Here is a 23,478-nt window from a genome sequence, read left to right on the forward strand (position 1 = left end):
TAGACTAGGTAAAAGATGAGAATCTGTGGTAGATATATGAAAGGTATATAAATAGAGCAATAAAAATGGGTTTGATTGGCAGTGGAGAGAATAAGGAATGAGAAAAAGTCTGGCTTACCTCCTTGTACCAGTCCATAATGAGTTTTCTTCCACTCCCCTTTTTTGACTGATGGGATAAAGTCTGTAGTATGTAGTTTAATATTTCACTGTGTCTCCTTGTGCATGTGCTCAGTCGTGTCCAACTCTTTGTGGCTCCATGGACTGTAGCCCACCAGGCTCCTCTGGCCATGGGATTTTCCTGGCAAGGATACTGGAGAGGGTTACCATTTCCTACTCCAGGGGATCTTCCTGACCCAGGGATTGAACCTGCATTTCTTGTGTCTCCTGCATTGGCAGGCAGATTCTTTACCACTGCTCCACCTGGGAAGCCCCTCACTGTGTCTCCTTTTATTATTTACTGATTTTTTAGTTTGTGTTAGATTTATCTATTGAAATAGATTTTGCATTTCTAGGGGCAGGAATGGTGAGCTATCACCATAGTGCTTAGCAAAAATGACTCAATAATGGTTTGTTGGATATGTGTCTATTTATGAACTGTCCATATTAACCATCTTCTACTCATACAAGATGGCTATACTTGAGATACTTGATCCTTTTTTTCATAATGGAGGGTCAACTATCCACATGATACTTTTCCTTTTGTAATAAACTAGAAACTAGTTTGTGACTTAAGTCAAATAGGTGTCTAGAAAATGAAAAGTGAGATGTCAAGCTGTTTGTAATTTTTTGACTTGAGATTTTTCATTTAGAGGAATCAAATTTGCCCCATTATGTAAATCAATAGTTTACCTCTCCCAAATTGGATCTGTATATAGTATTTTATTTAATTTGGAGTTTAGCCTTTAAAGGGGAAATCTCTGACATTTTTAATTGAACAGGTACACATTTTCTTGGATAAACTAACAAATGCAATGGTAGGCACTACTGTTGTAGTATAATATTAATTTAGGACCTCTAACAGAAGAGATGAAACTTTGAATTGCTACCTGAGTTTAAAATTGTACAACATTCAGGTATTTAACCCTGTCAGGTTAATATGAAAATAAGGGGGAGACCTATTTCAAAGGGAAATTATGGTCATAAATAGACCAGACTTCTTATGTACAGTTTTATCAATTAAGAGTAGTGTTTGCTTTTTATATATGCAAATAGTATTAGCTAACTTATGAAATTTTAATGAATTATTTTTAGCTTCTTCCAGCTGATAATTGCATTATGGATGAACACAAACGAGAAATAGTAGAAGCTAAGCAGATCGTTAGGAAACTTACAATGGTTGTATTGTCTTCTGATAAAATTGACGAGCGAGAGAAAGAAAAGGAAAAAGAAGAGGAGAAAGTGGAGAAGGTATATAATTTATTCTGATAAATGTTGTCTTCTGGATTTAGAATTATGAAATTCAACTTGTGATGGTTAATCAACTTGTGGAAGAATAATTTCTTAATTTTGATTGTGATGAAACCTAGTTTGTGGAATACTAATTTGCAAACATGGTTTTGGTACCTCCCAAATGAGGCTGTCATGTTTTTTCCTATATAAATTTCAGAATGTATTCTAGATAATATCACACATGTATTGACTATATTTGTGCTCTGTGTATAGTGTCTCTCAAGTCCTGAAGGGATTCTCAAAGATGAATTCTAGTTTCCTGTGGCACAGTAGAACCTTAAGTAGAACTGAATTTAATTCTAAGTCTGTAAACTGTCGTGTTTTGTCTGCTAAATGAAAAAGCAGATCCTGTTATTTCTTTTTTCAGTCACTAAAAAACTTGATTGTGCTTTCAAGAAAATACTGTTGAATTTGCCGTGAATGGCAACTGTTGTTGACATACATTGTGTTATTTGGCTTAGTTTTTTAAATGAAAAATATTTAAAGATTTATTGGTATCTGTATTCTGAGTATCTTTGCTATAATTGTTCCATTTTAGCCACCTGACAACCAAAAACTTGGTTTGTTGGAAGCCTTGTTAAAGATTGGTGATTGGCAGCATGCACAGAGCATTATGGATCAGATGCCTCCATACTATGCAGCTTCACATAAACTAATAGCCCTTGCAATTTGCAAGCTGATTCATATAACTATTGAGCCTCTCTATCGAAGGTATGTTACCATATGGTTTACTAATTGAGGTAGAAAGAGTTTAGGACTACAAAATAAAATCTGCATATTTACCTTGTCTCCTTCAATCAAGCATATATTTTAATTCAATCAAGCATATATTTTAAATTGTTTTATCAGAATATAAGAGATGTTCACAGAGCATATCCTTCTGGCAGGTATTAATCAGTGACTTGTCTCCTATCATCTACACCAGGCATTGCAGAATTTGTGCTGCAGTGTTGTCTAAAAGCTACATGTTAGATTTCTAGGTAGGATTTGCTCCGCTGAGAGTGAAAACTCCATTCTTCTGTTTTTGACTTTTCCTTCTCTCTCGGGGAGGAGAGAATTCCTAAAGTTTTTACCTAGTGTAATTTTCCTCTATCTTGGGTTGAGTGGCTCTGAGTGAGGTCTGTGCCACTCTACTTGCCTTGTCTCTTCTGGCATATAGGCTGCTCTTCTGGAAATTGCTAGTGCAGCCTCTCTCATCATCCCTGGTTACTGTGTCAACCAGTCCTCTAGCCCTCAACCTACTTGTAGGATACTTAGGAGCAGTACTGGCAGCAGTGCTGGCTTCAGCCCCACAAATCAGAGCCTGCCTCAAAAGCCCCAGCTTTGTGACTCATGCATAGCTGCTGGCTGCTGCCTTCAGTGCCATGTGGGCTGTGGACCATGAAGGCTCTTCTTCAGAGAGTGACCCCTGTGACTCCACAGCGGAACACCTGCTCAGCAGGTGAGAACTCTGGGCATGCTGTCCTTTTTAGTGTGACATACCCTCTTTCATTATGCTGCTCACCTACCTCACACTCAGTCTAGGTAGTGGAAGTCAGGTTGAGAAATGTTTAATGTTATCTCCATATTTTTCTCTTTCATCTTTGTGTCTCTGAGGTCCATCCCTTGTTCCCCATTCCCATATCCAAATTCCTGATATTGACCAAATTTAATTAAAAACCAAGTTCATGTGATGTATGAATATGTTACCTGTTACATGGAACCTACATTACTCTGATTTCCTTTTCTTATGCAGTTAATTTGAAATGGTCTCCTAAGCTCTGAGTTTTTTCAAATGAGTATTGTTTTTGTTTTCTTCTACCAGTTAAATTATGTAGTATAATGAAGTTAAGCACAAATGAAATAGAAGAAGCAAATATGAGTAAGAAAAGTTTTATAATATGACTGTGTTAACTTAAAATGGAGCATTGCATAGTATATATACATTTTTCTTCTTTCTGTAGAGTTGGCGTTCCTAAAGGTGCTAAAGGCTCACCTGTTAGTGCTTTGCAAAATAAGAGAGCACCAAAACAAGCAGAGAGCTTTGAAGATTTGAGGAGAGACGTCTTCAATATGTTCTGTTACCTTGGTCCCCACCTTTCTCACGATCCCATTTTATTTGCAAAAGTGGTGCGGATAGGCAAGTCATTTATGAAGGAGGTTAGTAAGTTTTTTTTCTTTAGAGCAGAAAGCTAAATTATAGAATGAAAATGTTCTGAGTATATTTGTGTTATATGTATCTCTAGAAATACAAAGAAAGTAAACTTAAGAAAATGTTATGCTGAGTAAGATTTGGACAAAGTCAGTTGTGTCCCAACCATTTATATATAAAAACTTAAATCCAGTCAAGCCCTCCAGGTAGAAAAATATGGTTTGGACATGTGATTGCTTTTTGAATCCTCTTATAATTGTGGTTATTTGAACATTCTTTCCTCTTGCTTTTATTCTGCTCATTTATTTTATTGGCTGCAGTTTTGAATCATTGCCGTTATTTGTGTGAAGTCCCTTTAGCCTCAGACTTCAGACTGTTCAGGATCCTTTTTTTTTTTTTTAGTAAACTTTTTATTGAAGTAAAACATGATACAGAAAGCACACAAACCATAATTATATAGCTCAGTGGCTTTTTCCAAACTAAATAGCCATGTGTCTACCACTTAGATCAAGAGATAGAACAGTGCTAACACTTGAGAGTTTTCCTTAGATGCTCTCCTAATCACTACTCCAAGGGAAACTTATTATTTTATTGATATAGAGTTGGTTTACAATATTATATTAGTTTCAGATATATAGCAAAGTGGTTTGGCTATACATATGTATGTATATATCTTTATACCATTTTTTTGGTTCTTTCCCATTATAGTTTATTAAAAATATACTGAATATAGTTCCCTGTGAGATATAGTAAATCCTTACCTATTTTATATATGGTAGTGTGCATCTGTTCATCCTTAGCTCCCAATTTATTCTGTCTGTGAGTCTATTTCTGTTTTGTAAATAAATTCATTTATATCATCTTTTCAGATCCCTCATAAAAGTGATATATATTTGTCTTCCTCTGTCTGACTTACTTCACTTCATATGATAATCCCAAGGTCCATCCATTTTGTGGCAGATGGCATTGTTTCATTCTTTTTTATGGCTGAGTAATATTCCATTGTGTGTGTGTGTGTGTGTGTGTGTGTGTGTGTGTGTGTGTGTGTGTGTGTGTGTACATACACAGATACACAGACCCCACATATTTTTCTCCATTCGTTCTTGATGAACACTTAGGTTGTGTCTGTGTCTTGGCTTATTATTCTTTTTTAAAGTTAGTCTTGAGTTATAATTTACATACAGTAAATCTCACCAACTTTAAGTATGCAATTTGATGAACTTTGACAGATGTATATAGTTGTATGTCTGCCACCACAATCACGATACAGGATATTTTCATCATCCCAGCAAGTTCCTCTTGCTCCTTTGCCATCATTTCCCTCCCTTCATTGCTGGTTCCTGACAACCGCTGGTAGGCTTTCTGTCACTATGCTTTTGCTTTTTCTAGAGTTTGACATAAATGGAATTGTATAGAATGTACTCTTTTCTGTCTGGTTTCTTCCACTTAGTGCTTTTGAGATTCATCTCAGTTGTATGTGTCAGTAGTTCTTTATTGCTGTGTAACATTTCATTATATGCACATAAGAGAGTTTATTTGTTTGCCAGTTGATGGGCATTGAGTTGTTTCTAATTAGGGGCTATTGTAAATAAAGCTGCTATGGATATTCTTCTACGGTCTTTTTTTGGGGGGAGTGTATGTTTTGTTTCCCCAGGATTGGGATTGCTGGGCCATATGGGTAAGTGTATGTTTAACTTTTTGTCAAACTTTTCCAATACGTGTGTACCATTTTGCACTCCTGGGAACATTGTATATGACTTCCTAATGCCCCACATCCTTATCAACATTTGGTATTGTCAGTCTTTTAAATATTAGTCATTCTAATGGGTGTGTAGTGCTATCTTTTGTGTTGTAATTTATGTTTCACTAATGATCAGTGATGTTGAGCATCTTCTCATGTTCGTACTTGCCATTTGTAATCACTTTTATTGAAATGTCTATTCAAATCTCTTGCCCATTTTAAATTCAGTTGTCTTTTATTCTCAGTCTGATTTGCCTTGTCATTTTGTTTACTGTCTTTTGTAAAGCAAAAGTTTAAAATTTTGATTAATTCCAATTTAATAGCACTTCTCTTTTATAGTTTGTGCTTTGTGTTCTAAGAGGTCTTTGCGTAACCAGGGTCTTAAAGAATGCGTAATTTCTTTTCAGTTGTAAAGTAGTGTAACCAAAAGACTCTAGAAATCTGGAAATTGTTACAAGCATAAATGTGGTTTTCTCCAGTGTTTGGTGATTGCACCTAATTTTTAATTTTTGATAACAGTAACTGGATAGAAAATTAACAACTCTTGTGTATTAATCACTTGACACCTATTTCATTTGGCTTTAGATACTTAGCTGGTAGATAATTTTTTTTTAATGTTAACAAATTTATATTTTATAAAGGTACGCTAAAGAAATCTGCTAAGTAGTTCATTACTATACATGATATTTATTATATAGCATATATTCATACAAAAGAACTAAAACAGTGTTTCATTATCTTGATCCTTATAGTCTGAAAAGGATGAGTCATGTTAACTAGTGCTTGTTCAAAGAACACGGGTTGTGTTTTCTCAGTGTGTAATATTGAGAAGCATGTAAAGTGAATTTGTCCCATTACTGGTGATGTTAGCATTAATCACTTGGTTAAGGTGATTGCTGCCAGGTTTCTCCAGTGTATAGTTACTTTTTTTCCCTTTGTTGTTAATATGCATCCTGTGGGGAGATACTTTGAGGCAATGTAGACAGCCTCTTTCTCATCTTACTTTCACCCACTAATGTTATTCTTTTTTGTTGAAAATCTTAATGTTCAGATCTCTTGTTTTGAAATTCTTTCTCTGGCTATGAGTATCATAAACTTGTAAGCAGGAGCCCAAACATCAAACTTTTGGAAGTCCCATATGTAGACATATGTATAAACATATACAGATACAATATTGTTAAGATACACAGGTGCTAAAAGTCTTCCACTCCGCCATCTCCATTGTAGCCCTCATTTGTCTTTATTCTATCACAGTTGTGCCTGGTGCCTGCCCCTAACTCCAGTCTCTATTTTTGCAGAGGTAGAAAGGCAGAAGGGAAGGTGAAAAAGTTTATTTTGATCCCAGTGTGGAAAGAAATCTTATCTTCTCTCATTTCTAAGGTTGTGGTAGTAAAAGTGCATCTTTCCAATGATCTGACTTAGCATTTTGGTTCATTTTTTTACCCTAAAAATATTTCACTATAACAAATCATTGTGTGTTTATATATAGGTTTAAAAGACTTTGGTTGCCTAGCTCGAAATTTAATCATTTTTTTTCTTTTTTTAAGGTTCCTTCTAAAGGGGGAATATGGGGCTTCCCAGGTAGCTCAGCTGGAAAAGAATCCACCTGCAATGCAGGAGATCCTGGTTCGATTCCTGGGTCAGGAATTTCCCCTGGAGAACTGATAGGCTACCCAGTCCAGTATTCTTGGGCTTCCCTGGTGGCTCAGACAGTAAAGAATCTGCCTGCAATGTGGGAGACCTGGGTTTGATCCCTGGGTTGAGAAGAACCCCTAGAGGAGGGCATGGCAACCCACTCCAGTATTCTTGCCCAGAGAATCCCCATGGATAGAGGAGCCTGGCTGGCTACAGTCCATGGGGTCACAAAGAGTGACATGACTGAGCAACTTCTCTGTAATCTGGAATAGGGAGTGAATGAGCTCCATGAGGCTGAGTACAGCCGTCATTTAGGGGATCTCTGTTTTGTCTTCTGAGATTATACATCGTATACTAGGCATGCCCAGCCAAGTGGGTATCCAGCTCCCTTGGACTTTGATTCCCCAGTCTGAGCCCAGTTCCTTTGAGAGACAGCAAGCCTTAGCAGCCAGAGTCCTGCTGTGCTGCTACTCAGAAGGGATTTTCCTCAGGCTGCTTACTTACCTTGTAGGTCTTGTTCCCTAAAGGATTTTATTTACTTACCTTCCTTGCTAAGTACTATTTCTGGGGATTGGGTTAATGGCAGGCACCATACCACACTGTCTGTAGTTTAGAATCTTTGTGTGTGTGTGTGAGTTTGCATGCCCTGGAAATTAACAGCATAATTTGCTCTTTTCTTGCTTGGTTGGTGGTGATTTGGGGATATAAAAAAAGTAAGCTATATTTTGTTTATTGCATTAGGGATCAGGGGAGAGAAATTCTGTTTATGCTTCACTCTGTCATCTTAATTCAGTTGTCTGACTAGTTTCTTTATTTGACTGTTTTTTATGTTGGACTTTGGTAAAAAAGCCAAAGGAAAGGAAAGTGAGGTCGCTCAGTCGTGTCTGACTCTGCGACCCCATGGACTGTAGCCTACCAGACTCCTCTGTCCATGGGATTTTCCAGGCAAGAGTACTGGAATGGGTTGCCATTTCCTTCTCCGAAGTGCTCTAAATTGATTCACAGATAAAGTTTATAGAGAAACCTAGAGTCAAAGGGTCAGATTGGGTACTATTGGGTTGGCCAAGAAGTTTGTTTCAGTTTTTCAGTGAGATGTTCTGGGAAAACCCAGATGAAACTTTTGGCTAACCCAGTAGGTGATAGTAGGAATAGTTGTGATAATGATAATTGTGGTAACGTGGCAGAATGTCCTTACTCTTAGGAGATGCACACTGAAGTTTTTTGAGATCATGTCTGTAACTTTTTTGGTCAAGAGAAAAAAAAGGCAAATGTTAATTGTTGAATATACATAGGAGGTATATAGATGTTCATGGATAGCATACATTGATTCAACTTTTATGTAAGCTTAGAATTTTTCATAATAAAAATTTGGGTTACTAGGGGAGAATGTACCTTAATACCATTCATCCTTAAACTGGTTCTAGTTTATGAACCAGCTACTTTAGAATCTTGACTTGATATTTATTGTTTTTTGTTAGCTATTAGGGGAGGGAGAGTCATTTTCCTAAGCCAGAGATGGGTGGTAATAATATTTGTCTTGTCTAGCTCCTGGGGTTGCAGTGTGAATCAAATGAGATATGTCATCTCACATGCTAGTAAAGTATTGCTCAAAATTCTCCAAGCCAGGCTTCAGCAATACATGAACCATGAACTTCCAGATGTTCAAGCTGGTTTTAGAAAAGGCAGAGGAACCAGAGATCAAATTGCCAACATCTGCTAGATAATTTAAAAAGCAAGAGAGTTCCAGAAAAACATCTATTTCTGCTTTATTGACTATGCCAGAGCCTTTGACTGTGTGGATCACAATAAACAGTGGAAAATTCTTCAAGAGAATGGAATACCAGACCACGTGACCTGCCTCTTAAGAAACCTGTGTGCAGGTCAGGAAGCAACAGTTAGAACTGGACATGGAAAAACAGACTGGTTCCAAATAGGAAAAGGAGTACGTCAAGGCTGTATATTGTCACCCTGCTTATTTAACTTCTAAGCAGAGTACATCATGAGAAATGCTGGACTGGAAGAAGCACAAGCTGGAATCAAGATTGCCAGGAGAAATATCAGTAACCTCAGATATGAAGATGACACCACCCTTATGGCAGAAAGCAAAGAACTAAAGAGCCTCTCGATGAAAGTGAAAGAGGAGAGTGAAAAAGTTGGCTTAAAGCTCAACATTCAGAAAACGAAGATCATGGCATCCGGTCCCATCACTTCATGGGAAATAGATGGGGAAACAGTGGAAACAGTGGCAGACTTTATTATTTTGGGCTCCAAAATCACTGCAGATGGTGATTGCAGCCATGAAATTAAAAGATGCTTACTCCTTGGAAGAAAAGTTATGACCAACCTAGACAGCATATTAAGAAGCAGAGACATTACTTTGCCAACAAAGTCTAGTCAAGGCTATGGTTTTTCCAGTAGTCATGTATGGATGTGAGAGTTGGACTATAAAGATAGCTGAGCACCAAAGAATTGATGCTTTTGAACTGTGGTGTTGGAGAAGACTCTTGAGAGTCCCTTGCACTGCAAGGAGATCAATCAGTCCATCCTAAAGGAGATCAGTCCTCGGTGTTCATTGGAAGGACTGATGTTGAAGCTGAAACTCAATACTTTGGCCACCTGATGCGAAGAGCTGACTCATTGGAAAAGACCCTGATGCTGGGAAAGATTAAGGGCAGGAGGAGGAGGGGACAACAGAGGATGAGATGGCTGGATGGCATCGCCAACTCAATGGACATGGGTTGGGTGGACTCTAGGAGTTGGTGATGGACAGGGAGGCCTTGGCGTGCTGCGATTCATGGGGTCACAAAGAGTTGGACATGACTGAGCAACTGAAGTGAACTGAACTGAAACATTAATTAGATTATAATAATTAGGTATTCAATTTTAGAGTTAAAAATATTTGTCATGAATTTTTAAGATCATAATAAGTTATCACTTATGTCAGCTATTGCTACACTATCTTTGATGAATTTTTAAAAGTGTTAATATTGTTTAATCTATTTCTGTCTTTAAATGTAAGATGCCACTTTAAAATAGCAGTTTCGTTTCCCTCAGGAGCAGATTTTATATGGGAATGCTTTTAGCTTCTTTACATTGTAGTATTAAATGCCCCCCCCCCCATTGTGATTTGTTATAAATAATCAAAGAATTTTTTTCAAATAAAGGACATTTTTGTTGCTGGGTTTTAATGAACTTGTTAAAGGTAGTTATGGACGTGTGTCCATTTTAAAATAGAAACAAATTTTGTAAACTATCTTAAAAACAGTCAGAACTTTTCATTATAATCTTTATTGTCCAAATGGACACAGACACTGCTGTCGTTGGCAATCTAGAATTGGAGCATAAGTTTAATCTACAATACCCTTGCTGTTTAATGAGTCTGAGCAGGGAACAACTGTTAGAATGTTTATATTTGTATTATTCCCTATAATAATTGGTTTGAACTGAAGTCATTTTAGCTATTACTGAATATCTTCATATGGCAATTCTAAACAAGGTATAGAATCATAGTAATAAATTACTATGTAACAAATTACAAATAAGATCTTAATTTTTCCCATTAGTTATGTTTTTTACCTGGGAGGGATATGTAAACATACAAGGAGAGGCAGACATTTAAATCTATTAGTAGGCAAATGGAGACTCTTACGTACAAACGGTATAATTTTTAAAAATTTGTTTTATACAAGAAAAGAGAGTAGAATTTTTAGTGTGGACCACATGCATGCAGTATACAAACACTTGATTTAACTATTGTAACTCCTCTTTGTTTCCTGAAATTGAACCTCAGTGTTTAGTTTCAGAAAAGATAATTCAAAGTGTGTAAAAGAGAGGTAACATTTAAAAATTACCCTGGGATAAAAACTGAGCCAGCACTTATGTCATCCTGTGTGTGGGTGATCATATTAGACATTCTTTGGCATCTTAGTAGAGGTTTGTCTTGACTGAAAAAGAAATGTGGTGGAAGATAGTACTTTTCATTTAGTATCCTACCCTGTGATTTCATAAAAGATGTAGTATCAAAGTTAAGGGATTATTTCTAACTAAATGTTTTGTAAAGTCTTTAAGAATTTCTGATTGAAAGTTAAAAAGACTTTGAACCAAAACACTGAAAGGCTATTGAGTTATCTCTTCTCCAGGCTTGATAAACTCAGGTTCCCATTACTTTTAATTTATAGGTTATATTTTCCTATTTTAAGTTACTGTGATGAGTCTTCTATAGACTTTATCAAAAAAGTTTTTTCATAGAGTAGTTTTAAGACAAATCTGAAGTTCTTAGCCCATTCCATGGAACATAGTACTCAGTGAATGATAGCTAATAAGAACAAGAAAAATAAGGACATTGAAAGTAATGCCATGATTTATTTAAATGTAGCTTTGAATTCTAACCTAGGCTTAAATTTAAGTATTTTTCATTTTTTTCCCTTTTCTGAGATAAAGTATACTCTAGTATGCTACTACTTTAGTATTTGAAACATTCATGAGTAACAGGTATTAAAAATAGTATATTAGTAATAAAAAAAGTAATTGATCTAGTTATATCTACGACTTTCCCCAACCTTTATTTTTCAACTCTCTGAAAGCCGCTTCTTGATGAACCTATTTTTTTTTGTATGTGGGGGTTTGTGCTCGGTACTGTTATGCAGCCCTGACAGCTACTCTGTCATTGTAGGGCAAGAATGAAACCTGCTTGGGGTCATTTATAGCTGATGGTCTGTGTAGACATAATTGTGTGTGCTCAATTTTATTCAGACTTAAAAATTCAGTTCCTAATAGTATATTGGTAAGCATAGTTTTTTATCTTAAAGAGATCTTCAAAGATAAGAACTATCTTTGTCAATTCCTCAAAGATAGAAACTTTTTCCTGTTCATCTTTGAATTCCCAGTGCCTGGAACATAGTAAACAAATGCAGGAATGAATATCTTTCGTCCATCCCCATCCTTTCTCCCACTTCTGCCTGACCATTCAATAAAGCTTTTAGTATTCTTTTGTGGGAATGAAGAGTTTTGTATGTGCTCTGAATTAAAAAGCATATTAAGTTAAGCTAAAGGAAACAATCAAGGAAGTGGAATGTGTAAAGGAAATCACTTTTACCTGTGTGTATATCTTGATATTTTTTTTGTTCATCTTTATTATAACTAGCCTTTGATAGAAACATTTTCTTACTGTTCTTCTAGATAGTTTCATTGTGGTTTCCATATTTCTTTCTCTCTTTCAAATTTTCCTGTTTGTGAAATCCAGAGAATTGATACATAGACATTAAAAACTAATGAAAGTATCTAGTAAGGGAATTAGGACAGCTTAATAACTAGGAAAATGTCTTATTTGTATGGAGAAAACTGCATGTAGCTTTTTTAGGTTCATCTGAATTGTAGTATACTGAACTGATACTAGGAAAAGAGTAACTTAACTGCCTTTAAACCTAATTCTTCCAATTATGACATACCCTTATTTCTGCCTCCCAGGGTACACCCAGTATGCCATGAGGATTATCCCCCTCCTCCCAACAAAATAAAAGCAACTGTCTAGTTTGTTTTCTGCCAAGCCACTTCTTCATAACTGGACTCCTTATTTGCTGACCAGGATATATGTTGATGACTAAATTGTTTCTGTGAAAGGGAGCCATATTTTTTACCCTGCCAATTAAAAAAATGTGATTGATTGTTTTCCCATCAAAGTAATATGACTGTCCCTGAATTAGTCTTATGTGAAAATGTTGCATGGAAGTTAGATTTCCCTGTAGTAACACCCATTAAATTACTCAATCATGAAAACACATATGCACAAAATATCCTTATCTACCAGTAAAGTATGTGAACTGCTTATTTGCTTTCCCCCTTCTCACACTGAATATTGAGCTAAATCCTTTCCAGAAATCTAGATTGTCCTTGAGTATCAGTTCCTCAGCTGTCCTTTTGGCCTTTGCATACTCCCCACAACACTCCATCTGAATATTCACACGTGAATGTTAGATTTCATTTTGAATGAATAGACAGCATTGTCAGACATGGCACTTCAGCAGCCCACCTGCAAATCACTGATAAAATAATGACCCAGGCCGTTTTGTTCAAGTCTGTTTAAATTAGGAAGTGGTTTGGTCTTTGTCAGCAATGTTAGTAATATTTTTGGGCTTATTTCTTGGTGAGGGATTAAGTAGTAGTGAATTAAAATGTAGCTTTAATTTTCTTTGAGTTTAGTTTTTGTTGTTATTGCTTTGCGTTAGATTTTACCAGTTCTGAGGGAGAAAACTAGAATGTCTAGAAGGAGAATTGTAAATGCATTATAACCAAATTGAGCTTGCTACAATTTTATAATAAATATTCAGATCAGTTTTAGGATGTGGTAGGTTTGTGATAATGAGGTTGAGGGAAGAATTGGCTTATAAATCTGGCCTTTAAAATTCATGAATGTTACAAATTATTTGAAGGTTAGAAATATAGATAAGAATTTAAAATGTTAATTTGTAATAATGGCTATATGTAAAATCTACATGTGTGTAACAAGTTAGGAAAGAATTCAAAACCACATGCAAGTTGATTGTTTTTTGAATTAGAAATGAAGTTGTGACAGCATAATCTTAATCTTTTTGCATTTTATTTATAGTTTTTTTTTTAAATTTTAGTTTCAGTCTGATGGAAGCAAACAAGAAGATAAAGAGAAAACGGTAAGAGACTAGAAAAGTCCAATGTGTCTAATGTTTGTCTAGGTACAGCATACTGTGAATTTTACTGTGAACAAGCTTTAATCACCTATGTGAATAACTATTTTATACTTGTACATGTTGAATATAGCTTTTGGCTTATCATACAAAGTATCTTTTAAGATTGACAGCCTCCTGTTTTTGAGGATTACCTTGTTCAAAAAAGGAAAAGGGATAAAAATTCCCTCATTCTTGCTACACCTTTCCTTCCCTCACCTCATTTGCTTTCTTAGATAGAGAAACACAAATACATTGTGAAAAGTATAGTGATAATGTAGGGAATTAGATATGGTGTGTTATGAAATCAAAGAATGGCAATTTTTCCAAGGCTCACATAAATTTGTTTTGGGGGGAGGGATTAATATGCAGCTCTTACTGAAATAATTTTTCTTCCCTTCTTCTTAGGAAGTTATCCTTAGCTGTTTGCTTAGCATTACTGACCAGGTATTACTTCCATCTCTTTCTTTGATGGACTGCAATGCTTGTATGTCTGAGGAACTATGGGGAATGTTTAAAACATTTCCATATCAGCATAGGTAAATATACAATATTTTGTATTTTTAGTTAAACAGTTCTAGTGCACTAATCGTGAAATGTTTAACTTTTCATAATTCTTCATCTCATCATTTTTAAAGATATCGTCTGTATGGCCAGTGGAAGAATGAAACTTACAACAGTCATCCACTTTTAGTAAAAGTTAAAGCTCAAACAATAGACAGAGCCAAATATATCATGAAGTAAGTTTTAATTTATTTTTCTTCTTAATATCTGGATCTGATTTACTTTCTTTCAGCCAGCTTGTCTGAATTTCAGTTTTGAGGATGCCCAGGAGTATTTACTAATGGTATAGCTGATTATATACTTCCCATAGAGTGACTACCAGTTTTTGTGGTTTTTAGCTTGTTTTGACTATAATGTTAGCTTTGTAGTTGTCATTTTGCATAGCTATAAACTCTATAAAAATCCTTTATAGGATGCATTATATTATAGGATTTTTTTTTTTTTTTTAAAGGAGAGCATACTGTGGCCTTTGCTCAATTTGGGTACTACATCCAACGGCTTACACAAGATAGTCAAACTTCTAGGAATTTCTACTGAAAGTTATAGCAGTTTTTTCCCCCCTTTTTGGAAGATCTAGTAGAATCATGCAGAACTATCTCCTTAGGGACTCAGCTTTTGAAAAATTTCCATTTTTTAAGTTTGTGTGCTTTATTTTGTCACTAAAAACATAAGAGTGATGTTATTCCTAATTCCTAGTAAACTGTTTGAAGTTTAATTATGAAAATTGTATACTTCAAATCAGTACTGGTTTAGATACTAATTACACTGCTGTATTGCAAGGACTTTCAGTAAGGCTGTTTTTTGTCATTTCTTTTACATTCGAGCAGTGGTATGGTTATTCTAATTAGAAGTAGTGCATTCTCTAGTTTAACTAGATTGAACAGTATGCAGTGAGACTCTCTTTGCCTAGTGATACTATCCTAGGTTGCAGTCTACTAGGGAAACAAGTGTGTGCACAACCACAGTCTGGTTTAACAGATGGCTGTTACACAGCATGTATAAAGTTCTCTGGGACAATTGAGAAGAGAATGAATTATTCCACCTCATGGAAGTTAGGAAAGGAAGGCATGTTAAGAGGTGATATAAGAACTGGTTCTTCCGAAAGAGTTCCAGTTTTAAAAATTTCCCAAGTAGGGTTTCTAGCTTTAATAATAGCTAACATTTATGAAGCCATTACTATATGTGATGGACACTGAACTAAGTGCTTTATATTGATTATTTAATGATATATTAAATATTGAATCTGTCTCTTCCACTCTCTACCCCTGCTTACTTAGTTCTTTCAGCTGGAGTATTATAGTGCCTTGTATTATTCTCTTTCTTCAAAATCCTTTGGTGACTAACCATTGCCTGCAGGTTATATGTCAAACTTCATGGCATGGTGATATAAGAGCACCTCCATGATCTGTCTCTCACTATTTCCATCTTCACTTCCTGTCAGTTTTACCTCTAGCTGTACTGAGCCCCACGTATGTTTCCCTGAATGTGCTATGGTCTCCTTTTTCTTTGCATATATTTTTTCTTTTGTTCATACAGATTTTCCCTTACCTCTTTTCCTCTCTCCACCTGGTGACCTCACCCTTGGATGGTGGGCTCCAGTGTTACCTCTGTGAAGCCTTCCATTGCATATACCACCAAGCAAAATTGATTTTTTAAAAATTTAATTAATTAATTTTTGGGTCGCTGGGTCTTTATTGCTGCGTGTGGGCTTTCTCTAGTTGTGGTGCGCGGGCTTCTCATTGCAGTGGCTTCTCTTGTTGCAGAGCACGGGCTCTAGGGTGTGCAGGCTCAGTAGTTGTGGTGCATGGGCTTAGTTGCCCCTCGGCATGTGGAATCTTCCCGGAGCAGGGATCGAACCGTGTCCCCTGCATTGGCAGGCGGATTCTTAACAACTGGACCACCAGGGAAGTCCAACGATTGTTCTTTATTTGTGCCGCCACTATTAAATATGCATATAAATACTATCATACTGCTTATGTATATTGCTATGATTATTTTTCTTTTTAAAATTATCTATTTTTTTTTTACTAGTTTATACATTCACATGTTTTAGATTTTAGTAAATATAAAAAAGTAGACAGTAAAAAGTCTCTCACCCTGTCCACTCAGTTCTCCCAAGGGAAAAAATGTGGCCACTGTTTAGTTTCTTATTTGTCATTTGATATTTATATATATATACAAATAGATACAATATATTATTCCCTCTCTTTTTATACTATTGATAGTATATAATAAGTAATGTTCTATAAGTTGCTCTAATTGTTTATGAATAAAAAAAATTTTTAAATGGTTTTAAATCTACCTCCCTAGCTGAACTGAGCTTGAGAGCAGGAACTGTTACTCATCCTTGTATTTCTAGTGATTAGCACTCTGCCCATCATAGAAGACATTAATATGAATTAATGAATAAGTAAATTAATACAAATGTTTATCACAGAACAATATATGCAGAATTTTTCATGTATTTGGATTTTTTTGTTAGCTGTAACTGTTACACTAGCCTTGAACAATATGATTTTAGTATTCATTGAATTTTTTAAGTTGAGAATGAAATTATTAATTTATTACTTGAGAATTTCACCAGTTTTGATTACTGTTTAAAACATGAATTTTCTATAGGGCATCCAGTAATTCATTCCACAGATGCTCATTGATTGTGTTCCATATGCCAAGCACCATAGTTGCTTGAGGGGAAGACATAATCAAGAGAATATTCCTTTTATTATAATTTTTTTTGGTGGAGGGAGGAAGCAGAAAGGAGTGAAATAAAAAAATGGGAAAGAAAGGCTGTTTTTGTCAAGTAGGAGGGCTACCTGAAATAGTAGGGTTAGAAGTAAGGGCAGGTGGTGGTAAGCTTGAAAGTAGAACAGAGTATAACCAAAGTTTAAAACTGATGAGTCATTCTTTTCTATGGGAAAAAAAGAAACTGGGCATAGAGAATGGGAAAGGGAAGCAGTTGTTGATAATAATTTTGATTAATGGATCAGTTTTGTCTTAAGATTTTTAAGATAATTATAGTTTGTCACTTCTAGAATGATCACATTCCTTGAACTGTCAACTAAATTCATTATTTGCTTCATTATATTTTCATTCTAGAAAGCTGTCACTTGTTATTTTTTCAAGTTTCTAGATTTATTATGTAATAATCTCATCAGAAGAGTTTAAGATCCTGTGTAATAATTGTTTTGAATTTGTAAGCATTTCATAGATATAAATTTCCAAAATGTTAGTAAAAGAATACTTAGTAGAGGGTGAATTAAAGAGAAAGGAAAGAGTAGAATAGATTTTTCAGGACTTGATTACTTTGAATATGAAAATCAGAGAACTTCCTGTATCAAGTGCAGTCTTGGGTATCACTCTTCTAGGGTCACTAAGACAGATGACATGAGGTATTTCAATGTATTACACCAAATTTGTTATCTTAATCCCTAAACTGATAGTGAGCCCTTCTAAATCTGAAATAATTATTCTCTGTAAGAAGAGTTTTATGTGCTTGTATAGTACGGAGAAGGCAATGGCACCTCACTCCAGTACTCTTGCCTGGAAAATCCCATGGACAGAGGAGCCTGGTAGACTGCAGTCCATGGGGTCGCTAAGAGTCGGACACGACTGAGTGACTTCACTTTCACTTTTCACTTTCATGCATTGGAGAAGGAAATGGCAACCCACTTCAGTGTTCTTGCCTGGAGAATCCCAGGGATGGGGGAGCCTGGTGGGCTGCCGTCTATGGGGTTGCACAGAGTCGGAGACGACTGAAGTGACTTAGCAGCAGCAGCAGAGTACGTTAAGAGTTTTAATGCTTATTAGACTATTACTATAAAATGAAAATGTGTATATTATAAATGTTAAGCATTAATACAAAAGTTTAATACCCTCTTGGAGAATGCATAATCAAAATAGCTCAAGTCCTGCAGTAAAGCATATGATGAGGGTGGTTGTTTACATGGATCCATTTTGGATATATGGGAAATAAATTTTTTTTTCATGATGTAACAAAGCTACCAACATTATAAGGGAAATTACTTAAGATGATCCCTGCCACCTTTTTCTCCTCTTGTAGGCGTCTAACCAAGGAAAATGTGAAGCCTTCTGGAAGACAAATTGGGAAGTTGAGCCACAGCAATCCAACCATTTTGTTTGATTATGTATGTTTTGAGGTTAATATTATTTTCAGGGATTTTTCTTTTTGTTGTCTTTAAATCAGCACAAGTGGAAATAGAATGATGTAGCTTAAAAAATGATAGTTTTAGGGGAAAACTCTTTAGCAAATGAACCATTGTATGGTAAAAATAAAATTTAGTATGCTATATACTTAACACATTGATCTACTTTTCTAGTAATATGTGACAATGCTGCTGCTGTAAACAGATTTTCTGTCATTGTCTCATGTATCACATTTCGAGTTACAAAAACATTAATAAAGGGATACATTATTTGTTGATTTAGTTTTTAGAAACACTTGAACAGCATTTCATTGCAATTCACATGTAACACTTTCATATTTAGAATGTGATTTCTAAAACACATTTGATATCAGTCTAGCCTCTATAATTCCAAAATTCAAGTTTGGATGTCCTGGAAGTATTTCCTAATTGGAAAATGTAGCCTAAGAAAATATTTTCTTAGGAAATGATAGACTAGTAGGTTTTATATAAATAAACAATGGAAGGAAACTAATTTTAAGTATTCTTTCTTTTGAAAAATAAAAAAGACTAGCCATTATTTAGTTAGCACAGTAAAAGTTCTCTTTTGATTAGTTAATGCCTTTTATTCTTTGTTGCCATCTTCCAGATCTTGTCACAAATACAGAAGTATGATAACTTGATAACACCTGTAGTAGATTCATTGAAATACCTCACTTCATTGAATTATGACGTCTTGGCCTGTATCCTTTCAAATGAAGTAATTCATAGGTTTTACATTTCATAGGTTTTAGTGGTGAATGTTTTTTTTTCTTTCTTTTTTTTTTTTTTTTTTCATTCTAAGTTCCTTTCTTAACCATCTGAGGTTGATTCAGATGGCTGATTGGAAGGTTGGCCAGTCAGGAGTTTGTGTCTGGGTTGTATATTGGGAAAGATAATGTTAAGATTACCAAAAATCTTTGATATAGTTAGATTCTATCTTGCATGCTAAAAGATGGAAAAGAGGCTGCTAAAAAGAAAAGTTTGTACTACAGTGAGTGTATTTTTCAGTAATTTGTAATAAATTGAAGCTAACAATTAACTTTTTTCCAAAGGGTGGCATTTTATTGTTCTCTTAGCTAAAAGTCATTGTTAGGGATGTAATGACTTAAAATTTTTCTTAATATATGAAAGATTGTATCATTGAAGCTTTAGCTAATCCAGAAAAGGAGAAGATGAAACATGATGACACAACCATCTCAAGTTGGCTTCAGAGTAAGTATTTTTATTTTTCCAAGGATGAAATTTCCATCTGTTGTTAACTGCCATGCTATATATTCTGTTACCTATGCTAAGAATCTATTTGTCAAGAGCTTTTGAGACTATCTAACCACTCAGCTTGTTCTACAGAGGGTTCAAATCCTTGGTTGTGTAAGGAGGTTCATATGGTATTTATTCCTTTTCTAACTCAAGAGATCAGTATTGGCTGTGATAGAATTTGGAGAAACATTACGAGGGAGATGAAAGTTCCCAACCATTTTATTATTTTAGAAGAATTAATATTAAGGGAACTATTCTTATGTCTCTCCTTTACATCCTGAGGTTCCAGTTACCTTAAAAGAACAAAAACTTGGTTGTTTCATAAAAAGCCCTAGCATTGTTTTTTTTTTCCCCTTGTACCTTTGATTTCTAGCAGCCATTTTCATTTTCTTTCAACCAGTTGTGTCTAATAGCTGAATCTTCAGTAACTCTCCATTGCCCTTTGAAGTCTGCAATCTGTAATATATCATACAAGTAAGTTCTTTTGGAATCAGGTCCTTTTTCTATACTAGCCTCATCTTTTGCCCCTCCCTAATATTCTAGTTCACATGGAAAGTGAACTTCTTGTACTTTCCATGGCACATATTTTTCCCTCTTCTTGGGGGTACACATCCATACCCACTCATCTCTTCCAGCACACTTCTACTTATTCATTAGATTTCAGGTCACTTTCTTTGGGAAGCTTTCCCTGTTAACACCTCCCACCCAAAAAGTCAGAATAAAGTGTCCCTCTTCAGTACTGTTGTGTAGCTTTTTATTCATCATAGTTATTTTAGTTTACTTTTCTGTATCTCTCTGTAATGTAAGCTCCTTGAGACCAGGACCTGTGTTTTGTGCATTATCCTTTAGGTGCTCAGCAAATAATTGTTGAAAAGGATGCAGATCACTTGACTTCACTAGAGTCTCCTCCTCTTTTCTTGACTGGGATTTTCTCCCTACTGATGTGATAAAGACTATTGGCTAAAATTGGTCTTTTGTTTGCTTCTTGGTCTGATGATGTTTCCTTGCACCTCCACAACTGGTGGCACATTCCTAGATAAAGTGAGATCTTTTTTTTGTGACTCAAACATTTGAGGGGCAAGTGTTTTGTTGATCATTCAAGTTTGAGTTATATGAAAGATTCTGTTGTGGCCTAATTCATGTCACAGGTTGTGGAATCAGGCCTAAATATTTGAATCACTGTTCTACCTCATACCCAACTCTGTGACCCTTAGCTAGTTTCATGACATAACTGTTCCAGAATTCTGAGCTACCAACTGTAACTCCTTATTGATAGGTTTATACTAACTTGAGATGATTATTGCAAAGATTAAATGAGATAATTACATAAAGAGCTTAGTAGACTACTTGGCATATGTATGATCAATGAATATTAGCTGTTAGGTTGGTGCAAAAGTAATTGCAGTTGTGCATTGTTGAACTTTGCCATTTGATATTGAAATACATTCTTAAATAAATGTGGTTATACACTTTTGTATAAAATGATGTTATATAACATTTTAATGTGCATTTCTCACTTTATTTTTTATCTTTTTTGCTTATGACTTAACTACTTGCTGTTTATTTTATATTTATTTTAGACTAGGGAAATGATGTTAGACAAAAAACAAATTCAAGTGATTTTATTTGGGTTCAAAATGGATTGGAAAGCAGCAGAGACGATTTGCAACATCAACAGTGCATTTGGCCCAGGAACTGCTAATGAATGTCCAGTGCAGTGGTAGTTCAAGAAGTTTTGAAAAGGAGACAAGAGCCTTGAAGATAAGGAGCACACTGCCTGGCCGTCGGGAGTACACAGTGATTAACTGAGAGGATTATCAAAGTTGGTCCTCTTACAGCTACATAAGAAGTTTCCCAAGAACTCTGTCAACCATTCTATGGTTGTTTGGCATTTGAAGCAAATTGGAAAGATGAAAAAGCTTGATAAGTAGGTGCCTCGTGAGCTCACTGCAAATCAAAAAAATCATCATTTTGAATTGTCGTCTTTTCTCTACATAACAGCAAAAAAACCATTTCTTGATTGGATTGTGACATGTGACAAAAAGTAGATTGTGTAAGACAACTAGGGATGACCAGCTCAGTGGATGAACCGAGAAGCTCCAAAGCACTTCCCAAAGCCAAACTTGCACCAAAAAAGGTCATGGTCACTGTTTGGTGGTCTGCTGTTGGTCTGATCCACGACAGCTTTCTGAATCCTGGTGAAACCATTGCATCTGAGAATTATGCTCAGCAAATCGATGATGTGCACCGGAAACTGCAGTGCTTGCATCCAGCATTGATCAACAGAAAGGGCCCAGTTTTTCTCCATGACAATGCCTGACCACATGGCACACAACCAACACTTCAAAAGTTGAATGAATTGGGTTACAAAGTTTCACCTCATCTGCTATGTTCACCTGACCTGTCGCCAGCTGACTACCACTTCTTCAAGCATCTTGACAACTTTTTGCAGGGTAAATGCTCCCATAATCAGCAGGATGCAGAAAATGGTTTCCAGGAGTTCGCCAAATCCTGAAGCATGGGTATTTTATGCTTCAGGAATAAACAAACTTATTTCTCATTGGCAAAAATGTGTTGATTGTAGTGGTTCCTATTTTGATTAATAAAGATGTGTTTAAGCCTAGTTATAATGATTTAAAATTTCACTGTCTGAAACCGCAGTTGCTTTTGTACCAACCTTAATATTATTAATTATAAAATTCTATTCAGTGGCATCAGCAACAGTTTTTCCCAGCTCATTTTGTTTTGGAAATTGAGTTAGTTGAAATGACACTTAATATTGTGCTTTTTGTTTTATGAACTGTTTTTTTTTAAGCCCTGTTTTTTGTTTTTTTGTTTTTATTTCATATAGGTCTGGCTAGTTTCTGTGGTGCAGTTTTTCGTAAATATCCAATTGATCTTGCTGGTCTTCTTCAGTATGTGGCTAATCAGCTAAAGGCAGGCAAAAGGTATTCATAGCAAATTATATGTAAATAAAATTCAATAATTAGAGTGCTTCTGCTGGTATTGGGATACTGAGGTTGCTAGTATCTTGAAAAACTATTTGTTGGTTATAGACTTAAGAATAATAGTTGTTCACTTATTTACATGGAATTCTTTAAAAGAAATTCAAGAAATTATAACTTACATATATAAATAGAATTTTATAATTTTATAATATTTGGCTAACTCATTAAATCATATTGACTATGCATTAGACTTTTGAATAAATAATTGATATGGTATATTTTAAATCCTCTTATGGCAAAACATATTGCACTATTGATTATGCTACTGGGCAAGAATTGGCCTTTACATTGAGCATTTGGTAGGAATGTGTTTATTTTGAAGGTGTATGTACTATCTTTAAAACAACTATTTTTTGAATTTAAACTTTAGAGATAGGTAACATTAATGTATCTTTGGACACTGTCCTCTTTTTCTGTATAAATAGTTTCATTATTTTATTCTGGACTAATATCAGTGCTTAGAGTTTGAATTAGAATGTAGGTTAAACCCCATCAGCAGTAGACTGACTAGACTAAGAACTGAAAATTGTTTTCAAAAGTTTTCTGGTAGAAAGCAAACAGAAATCTGTAAAGCTCTCTGGTGCTTCAAACAAGTATTATCTAAGTAATTCTTGACAGATTGTTTTGGTTTAGGGAAAATTTTAAAAAAGAAAAACAAAACTATGTTAAGGATCTATTGGCCAGTCCCATACATTTTACTCTTCTGTGACTATTTAGGCCAGGAAAATAATCATGTTACTTTAAAATCTCTAGTTCAGTTTTCTGTACTGTGATATAGTTTTTGTGACCATATAATGAAAAGATTTTATTG

General features: G+C 35.2%; 1 protein-coding gene across 1 annotated transcript in view; it reads left to right on the forward strand.

The window, feature by feature from the left end:
* The window catches only part of THOC2 (THO complex subunit 2), a 135,085-nt gene that overhangs the window by 61,573 nt on the left and 50,034 nt on the right, over window positions 1-23,478 (forward strand). The window contains exons 10-19 of the mRNA XM_068962040.1: window positions 1,252-1,407; window positions 1,988-2,160; window positions 3,393-3,588; window positions 13,580-13,621; window positions 14,063-14,193; window positions 14,293-14,394; window positions 18,279-18,363; window positions 19,010-19,103; window positions 19,534-19,614; window positions 22,511-22,607. Coding sequence (XP_068818141.1) covers window positions 1,252-1,407; window positions 1,988-2,160; window positions 3,393-3,588; window positions 13,580-13,621; window positions 14,063-14,193; window positions 14,293-14,394; window positions 18,279-18,363; window positions 19,010-19,103; window positions 19,534-19,614; window positions 22,511-22,607 — 1,157 coding nt within the window. The remainder of the gene's footprint in view (window positions 1-1,251; window positions 1,408-1,987; window positions 2,161-3,392; window positions 3,589-13,579; window positions 13,622-14,062; window positions 14,194-14,292; window positions 14,395-18,278; window positions 18,364-19,009; window positions 19,104-19,533; window positions 19,615-22,510; window positions 22,608-23,478) is intronic.

Source organism: Capricornis sumatraensis, chromosome X (genome assembly GCF_032405125.1).
Source record: "Capricornis sumatraensis isolate serow.1 chromosome X, serow.2, whole genome shotgun sequence".
NCBI lineage: Eukaryota > Metazoa > Chordata > Mammalia > Artiodactyla > Bovidae > Capricornis > Capricornis sumatraensis.